Genomic DNA, 9,020 nt, shown 5'->3' on the forward strand with positions numbered 1-9,020 from the left:
CTGCCAAGGCATACAAAGAGACAATAGCTAACTGATTTTTTGTATCAATACTAAAATAAAGTGAGTTACCATCAGGTATCAGCAGATGGCAGTGCTAGCTTGAGTGACAATAAACGTCACCCATAAACCAGGATTCACCGCTCCCGTATTAATGACATCTCAGAATCCATCGATGTTTTTGAGGGGTTATGGTTAGAGATGCATAAAATTGGAATTATTTGGTACTAACGAGGCATTGTCAACAAAGACTGACTCTTGTTTTGTAAACGTTCTCTAGTAGCACCCAGTTAGTAGTTCAACAAAATGGTCCAACTTAAACAAGGTTTGTTTCTATCCCTAGTCCAGATTTTGCAAAGGAGGAGAGAGTCAAAGTTGCAAAGTGGCCATCTTGCCTTAACAAAGGTCATCCCTACAAGTACCCACATGCTTATACAAAAGTAGGATATATCCTGAAGTCCCCATCAGGCAAATAATAGGATTGGTTGCTTGACAGAATGATTCCATTAATTTTAAAATGTATCAATAATAAAACCAATAACTTATTGCCAGCAGGAAAAAAAACCTTTAGTGTTAAGTGGTTTATATAATAATATTGCACATACACATTATATATGTTTTAATACAGGAAAGCAAACCAAGTAAAACATAAATGAAGATCTCATCGTGTCTGTCCTTTTCAAATGCATCCAAGTTCATTCTGTACGATACCTCCACAGATTAAGCAGATGGCACTAAGGAGACCTGTTTCTGTATCATCCATTTCCAAAGGCAGGAGCTGGTTGGCAAACGTGAACACGAGATCAGTCAGTGGGCCAAATCCGGCGTTGTGCATCTGAGTTCGGTTTAGGGTAAGGCCATCTGAAAAAGTCATGGTGTCTTGTTCTGGTGTGTATCTTGTGCAAATTCTAAGGATCTGTGGAAGGACAGAAAAAGATAGGAAGAATTAAATCCATTATAGGTTTGTTGCATTTTCTCGATGTGGCAAATGACCCGTTGAGCTGCAACATAAGGTCACGTCAAAACAATCCCAAACAAAACTCCAGTTTGTTCAGTACTCGTAGCATAAAAATTCTCTGGTACAACACAAATACTCAATCAACAACAGGTATTTCTAATAAAAAATTTAAGAACTAAATTTTTCCTGAGTTATGAAATAATAAAAAGTTCTGTGCAGTTCTGGCCATCTAACTCACCAACATCACAATAATAATATTCATATAAACTGCTCTTTAATTAGGATGCTACACACACCTAAGTATAAAATGGTATTGCACGGCTGATCTGATCCAGCAGTATCTCACCTCTTCCAACTGACACATTCTGCAGTGATTTTGGGGATCAATATTGCATGACAGTGCTTCTCTGGGTTATGCCTTTGGTAAGGACCAAGTGTCTCTGTGGTTAGCTGGTGTGTGTGCAGATGGCTGCAAGCTGGTGAAAGAGCCAGAACCTATTTGTGCTATGGGGTGCCTTCTGTGACAGCGGGTAGGAAAACTCCACATGGGAACACAGCCCCAGTGTGTGAGTTCTGGAGAGAGTGGTGCAAAGCTGCCCTCCATCTCCCAGGGAGCTGCAGTTGCAATCTCCATGGAGCACCACTTGTCTTATCAGCCCATGAGCTTGTACCTCCACAGATGATCAAACTTTGAACCTCCTCAGGGCAGCGTGCAGGGCTGCCAGCAGCCTGGCCAGCAGCCTGAGGTATGAGCCCAGCTTCCCTTCTTTTACCGTTGCTTTCAGTCCCACGTGCTGTAACACTGAGCAGCCGCACCAGCAAGTTGGCCTCCAGACTTCCCTGTGGCTCGGGCACTTCCCCTGTCCTGAGCCCCATGCAGAGCTGGTAAGGCTGCACACCCTGCCTGCCCGGAGCAAAGCATCTCTCCCTGCTGCTGGTGGCGTCACTCACTCCTGCACAAGCCCAGGCAGTGTTACATTTGGCAAATTACCTTTTCTGATATCAGCAAGCCAGCACTGACCCCAGATGAAAGAGCGTTCGGGGGTAGGATGGGGATTCACACCTCTTACTGGACATGGAGGAATGAATAAAACACTAAGGATGCTCTGCATTTTGTTGTAACTGCCCTGGGGATATGAGCAGGAGTGCAGTGGCAGTGGGGGCAGTTGCAGCACCTCTGGAGACAGCACCTCCAGGGATGCTTTTGCCCCTCAAGCAAACCCAGGATGTGTCCCATGGCAGACCCTGTAGGGCAGGAGCTCGTTTGTACAGCTGCTATGAATGAACAGTGCCTTAAGGAGCAAATAAAAGAGACGTCCATCATGCTGACATATTTCTGTTACATGTATCAATGCTTAATGTTTAAAATAATCAGAGGTGGGAGAGGGCCTATCCCTACACTAAATGAAAATCCTACAGAAGTCTGGCTGATTAGCTGAGCTAAGACTACAGCCCTATTTTTTCAGGGCTCGACTATATTTATTTCCCATAGAGCCCATCTGACTTTGTTTTAAAGATTCAACAAAAAAAGATTTACAGGAATATAAGTGAGCAAAGGGAGAATGTTAATTATTCCTATAGCTGCCAAAACTCTGAGTCAGAGGCCCCAGTGCTTGGCAGCTGACCAGCCTGGGCTTGGTTCTCCCACTTTCATCTTTCCCTGGCAACACTGCTCCAAATAAGCAGGGAGGAGCATGAGAAGGACATGGCACGCAGGAGACCTACAGGGAAGCTTTTATTTCTCTTCTTAAATTCCTTGGTAAGAGACTTAATAGGGTGTATTTCTGCAGAAGGCTCTTCAACTATTTTCTATCTCAGCAATAATCTTATCTCACACTGTGGGTACACACTGAAGCTCTGCGTGGTTGGACAGGCATGTTTCACATCGTTTCCCAACCCCTGAATTAGAAGAAGATCTTGAAATGTTTTTTAATTAATAACCAAGAGAAGCACAAATACAAATGCATGGCACTCAGATTCTTCACTGACCACAGATTACCCACTAAGAGAAGTGATCTTAAAAGGCTTTGTGCAATAGCCAAAGTGCATTGCTGCCAGTAACCACCAGCAGTTCTCTCCTGTAAAGTTCACTGTCATTATCCTTTAAAATAATTTTTTTAAATTGTATATAAAGGAGAAGAAACATGCAGAGCTTGTTATTTTCCAGAAAAGCAATGTTTGAAAACTTTGCACATTTCCTGAGAAGCCCAAGAGCTGGGTTTACTTCTCTAATGGCATGCCACTGGAGTGCAACTCTTCCCATTGGAAGCCTGCACATAGGGTAGCTGCCTCTCAGAAAGGATGCGCAGCCTGTGACGATGGGGCACCCAACTTATGGAGGATCAAGGCTCTGTACTGCTGAAGTGGTAACTGATTTTTCTCTCACTCAGCTGGGGAGAAGGGCAGTCCCTTTTATTCCAGTGCTATTTTAGTTGCTAGGCCTTTGCAATCTGAGTTCCTCCCTCCACACCCTCAGGACTCCTCAGTCCAACAACTTAGCAGAGCAGGACTTGGAGCTAAACTGGGCAACGCTGTGGTGCTCCCCCAAGGCTGCCTGCAGCCTCCCCAGCAGCTGCCCAAGCAGGACAGGCAGATGCAGATCCTCTGTATCCTCCCTCTGAGGGCAAGCCTGGGTACCAGCTGCCAGTGCCACATCTGCCAGAGACTGCTGACCTAAAGGGACTGGGGTGCCCTGGAGTGGTATCCCAAACAACTCAGGGGTTCAACACACACCTCCTCCCATACAACTGCTGCTGGCTTCCTCACTGTGAAGCTCTCTGGGCCCACTCCCTACTGCTGTAAGCCCCACTCTGCTTGGGGATGTGTGCTGGGGATTGTTCAGCAAAGACCTACCAGATCACTCCCTACCCCCCAGGACTAACACAGAGGAAGACTTCCAAGCTGGATCCTCATCAGGAATGAATCTGGGGTTAGCTTACCCTGTGGGCACGCACGGAAACAGATTTCCAGGGGCCTTGCAACTTTCATAATTAAAACATAAAGCTGTCACTGAATTTAGCTACTTCTAGGACCTGGCAGCAAGTAGGACAGCTTTTCCAAATGCAGACCAGGCATTTGGACCAAAAAGCTGCACCAGCACCAACCAGAGGAGCCTGGAGTGGCTCTGCTGGTGCACTGCCACAGCCCCGGCTCAGCCACGTGGTTGCTGCAATGCACTCAGCTTGACTGCAGCCACCAGGGCTCGGGTTTCTCCTGCATTCCTTCGACATTATCCCAAAACACGCTGCTATTAAACGCTCAGACAGATCATTTGAAATTTTTTTCTTTTTAAATTTGTGTCCTTCATCAAGATCTGTGAAACGCCATGGATATCGCTAAACCTTTCTTGGGCAAACTTCCAGTGTTGAAGTGAAGCTGATTTCAAGCTCATATTCACTGAAGAACATATGGGAAACGTCAGCACTTCAAAATAAGAAATCACGGTATCTTTCTGTTTTAAACTGAACCTCTGTCTAAAAGACATCCTCTTAATGTCCTCAATGTTGTTTAGAGTTTGTAACCACGCCAAGTATTTTAGTTGTCACTCTGTTCTTAAATGCCACTTGCAGCCGTAATTAAGGTTCTTGCTGATGATTAAAGGACCTTTTGTTTTAAGGACTATTTACATCTTAAAGAGTCTGGGGTTCCTATGAGCCAGTTACAAATCTCACAGCAAAAACCCTACACATTGCACAAAACCAAAAACATCCAGAAAGTTGATTTACTAAATTATTGCTATCATAGAAACGTTGCTCATTTTAAACAGATTTGTTAGGGCAAGCTGGCCTTTTTTTAAGAAATGCTGTTGTTATAAGCTAGCTGCTTTGGCCAGCTGGGACAGTTTCTTGAGAAGAGAAACTCAAGCAAGTGACTCTAAAACAAAGAACAAGCCTCCACAGCGCTGCCATACCCCACCAGCACAGGTAATTATGCACATGCAAAGCCTTCCTAGCCCTTACATACAGCATTTTACAACAGAAAGCAAAAATGACATTATTGAGGATTAGCATTCAAGGACTTTCCAGGATTTTATCCACTGGATTTGAGACAGGCTGGACTCTGGACTCTTTCCATATTCATTTTGCCAGAGCTCAGTGAGGCTGGGGATGCTCCACAGCTGCTGGGCCAGTGTACCAGCAGACAGAAGCACTCACTTTTATGAGGGTTGCTGACTGAATTTTAGTAGTATTTATCCCTGAAACTTTTGGCACCAGAGCAGATGTAAATTCTACCATCCTCGATAGGCACCTTCAGCTGCCTTGCAAGGCTTGATGGTTTAGTGGGCATAGTGGTGTTGGGTTGACAGTCGGACTTCATGATCTTAGCAGTTTTTTCCAACTGTAAGGATTCTATGACTTTTATGTGCCCTTGACAGGGTCTATAAATGCTCCTGACTCCGTGCAGCCCAGAGATGGATCTGCTGGGTGGGCAGTGAACCAAGATCCTCCTGGCAGGGGGGAGTCTGGCCACCCTACCTGGCTGGGCTGGGAACCCCACGCTGCTCCTCCTACGTGGTGTGGCTCTGAGGACACGTCCTGGGGACTGCACAGCAGCAGGATGGGAATGCACACCGGAGAGGCTGATGCCCACACTGGGCAGTGCTCACCCAGCAGAGCATGGGCAGGCAGCGCTGTTCACACAGCAAGAGGGCAAATGGTGCTCACTCCACATCTCAATGCACAAAATACAATGCTCAAAACACTCCTCATCATTAGGAGAACTAACTTGCTGGGAGGGGAAATATGTGCTTTAAAAATGTTGCTCCAAGTACTGAAATTGAGCTTAAATAAAGATACAGAGCTGCATTGCAATTCTGATGATGTGCAGGTGATGTGGGTTTAACGGATATGGGCATTTCCCAGCCAGCGTGTGCACTACCCATCACTGTGCTCGTGGTAATTATCCCTTTTTCTTTTTAAGCAGCACATAAAATAGTCACATAAAGCTTGTGTAAATGTCACACAGGAAAGGTAGGACTGTGTGGCAACCACGTCTTATCTGCTCCTGTTTTCAGAAAAGCCACAGCTCCTCCCTGCTATGGGTAGCTATAGCACAAGCTGTGCCCAGTTTGCTGAGATGTGTTGCCTTCTCCAGCTTCATGAAAAATTAAAAAGAGAATGAGCAGGTGATCGGGAATGAGAGGTCTCAATAAAGTTTATAACTAGAGCTTGAAGGTTGCCAAATGGCTACAAAGTAAAAGTGGTGAATTGTATTAAAGAACCAAGCCTTTCTAACCATTAATTAGCAGAAATATAGTCACCATTTACCACCTGCTTCATTATTCTTTTTCTAATCTGGCAACTAGGCTTTTATTTAGTCACTTTGATCAAAGGCTGTGAAGTGCCTTTATCTAAGCACTTCAGATAAAACCGCTAGCAGAAAGGCTACCCCTACATACTTGATACTGTCCAGCCAATGCCAGCAACACAAGAAGCAAGTAGAGCTGCTGGGGGATCCCATGCCACAGGGGCTGTGGGATAAGCTCCCACTGCCCATCCCAACAAAGAGCGTCAGGAGCTTGCAGGATCCTGAGCAATTACAGAATTAGGGCACGGTTTTTAACAGCAGCTACAGAGCCAGGGAACAGCAATGACAAACAGGGGATGGCAGCTGAAAGGCTGAAGTTCAGGGGGTAAAGAGTTTGGATGTGCAGATTCTTGCTGTATCCTGACTCCTCACCATTTTTGTGTAGTTTCTGGATTAACCATTTAGTACCGGCTAACACAGCGAAACACAAAGTAGCTTCCATCCTGTAGCTCTGGCAGAATACACCCAAGGCAAGGCCACAGCTTAACGATCACTGTACGCCTGTCGGGGCAAGGGGAATGTAGCTGTGTCTTATCAGGACAGAGCAGGCGACGACAGGCGTGCAATCGGTAACGAATGGCCCTGCCCCGCCGGGGGACCACACACCGTAACCAGGAGATGGCCACGTATGAATGAGTGCCTGGATGAAGCGGACAATGAGAGGTGACTCTTGAGCACAGCAGGGCAACCTCAACCATCCCTTTTTCATAGGCTGGAGAATTATATCCCATCCCCTCTCCCACCCCTCTTCCTCCTTCATCAATGTCCTCTAGATGCGATTCTTCAAAACAGCTTTTGACAAAACAAGAGGAAAAGGTCACAGCAGTTAACGTCCTCCTCAATATGATCCTGTTTGAAGCAATGCACTTTCAGAAATTCCAAGATTAATTACTTCAACTTCAAATTCCCTTGTTTAAACTCCTGTGTCATGCCAAAAAACCATCTCGACGTTAGCCATCTGACAATGAGCTTCTCGGCTATGCTTGGCTCAATAAAGACCTGAAGGTTTGTGCTCAGAAGGAAATATTTAAAATATGTTTCAAACACATTGAAAATACTGTTTTACTGAAGTTACTGGTACAACCAATAATAAGAAGCATATTTGCCACTAAATGCCTGAAGACCTCTAAGGTCTTGACAAAGAAATGCTGAGATCCCAGAGGGCTCCTCTGAAGGTCAGCGTGACAGAAACGACCAGAGACAGAGGGCAGACAGTTTGACATAGTGGCAAGGTCTAGAAGAAAACTCCAAGCCCATCTGCACAGTTCCCTGCTGCAGGTTGTATGTTTCCCTATTTAAAATTAAATTACATTTAGCTAAAATCTGTACAGAGTCCATTACAGCATCCACTTCCACAGGTGCCTGCAGCACTGATGAAAGCAGGGAGATCTGTGAGCTGGAAGCTTATGCCCATCAGGCTCCAGGCACACCAGTTACCCCTCTACAACCTGCAAAAACCTCACTCTGAAGATTTGTGTCTTGTTCCCTGAATTACCTCATGACCACAGATACAGCACATTTCCTAAAACGTTGTACAGCAGACTGTCTTTCTAGATATCCTTTACATGGAGCATTATGTTTTGGAGGAAAGAGGAAAGAAAGAGAATCAGATCTCTCTTCAGTGTTAACAATGAGGAAATTTTTCCAAAGTTGCAAATATTTCAAGTTAGTGCCACAATAGCAAAACATGCGACTTCTTGCAACTGTACTGAAATCCACAAACTACACGGAGTTACTATATATTTTGAACTGTATGCTCCTCCCTTATCACACACATCTGTAGACATGCCAGACTCCACTCAGGACCGTACCAGACTATGCGGTAAGTTCAATTCTGCAACCATAAGGCTGGGGCAGTATTTGACCCCCTCTCCCTGTCACTTACAGAAAAACAAATAATAGAAAATACACCCGTAGTCTAACAACAATCTTAAAAACACATACCAGTATATCCAGGCAGGCTGCTTTAAGTAGAGTTATCTGGTCTGCAATGGTCAAACTTGTAAAGCCTGGCAATCGCTTCGCAAATTCCACTATTTTAATAATGCACTTTGTTGCAAGTTCACTGAATTTGTCCCAAAGCCCAAGGTCCAGTCGAACCCGATGATCTGCGCTGGAGTTCTGGAAAGACAGACAGAAGGCACCATCAATCAACAACGTCCCTTTCAGTAAATGGTTTTCAAGGGAAAGAAACAACAACCGAGTATTCCTTCCAGAAGTACTTTCTATTAACATTCCAGGCATTTTCTGCAGCTTGCTGTTGGGATGATGCTGGTTTTAAACTCGGATTAATTGCCTGAAAATTCCTCGGATATTTCTCTGTTACTTATGATTGCAGAGGCCATCTGTACAAGGAATACAAATGAACTTAAACATTTCCAAATGCCACTATCATTATTCTTCCTTGCCATTATATAATAAGTGCATTGAGAGAGACAATTTACAGTTGTGAGCCAGAAAATATAAATGAACAGTGGAACAAGAATATTGGGTCCTCATCTGGAAAAAGCAGCACAATATTTGGAACAGAGTTTCACATACTTAAAGTCTTAGTAAATTAGTTCTACTTAATTTATCTGCTCTGTGCCTCTGCAAGAGTTTTACAGTGTTCTCAAGCCACAGTCCCATGAATTAAAGAGCATTTCTTTATAAGACGCTAGGAAAAACACCATGTGCACTGATGAACAACACTACATGCTCATTTGATGGTGTATCCAACACATACCCTACTGTTTGAAGTGTTACAAGTACATTCCTG

At 44.6% G+C, this 9,020-nt stretch overlaps 1 protein-coding gene across 8 annotated transcripts in view; it reads right to left on the bottom strand.

Moving 5' to 3' along the window:
- Positions 1 to 9,020, bottom strand: part of RARB (retinoic acid receptor, beta) — a 195,177-nt gene that overhangs the window by 4,318 nt on the left and 181,839 nt on the right. For 7 of the 8 annotated variants that reach the window (XM_010007511.1, XM_010007509.1, XM_010007510.1 and 4 more), the window contains 2 exons: positions 8,207 to 8,383; positions 709 to 913 (listed from right to left, as the gene is read on the bottom strand). In XM_010007511.1, the coding sequence (XP_010005813.1) occupies positions 709 to 913; positions 8,207 to 8,383 (382 nt within the window). The remainder of the gene's footprint in view (positions 1 to 708; positions 914 to 8,206; positions 8,384 to 9,020) is intronic. The other variant, XM_010007514.1, reaches the window with a different exon arrangement.

Source organism: Chaetura pelagica, unplaced genomic scaffold, assembly GCF_000747805.2.
Source record: "Chaetura pelagica isolate M959 unplaced genomic scaffold, ChaPel_1.0 scaffold10, whole genome shotgun sequence".
NCBI lineage: Eukaryota > Metazoa > Chordata > Aves > Apodiformes > Apodidae > Chaetura > Chaetura pelagica.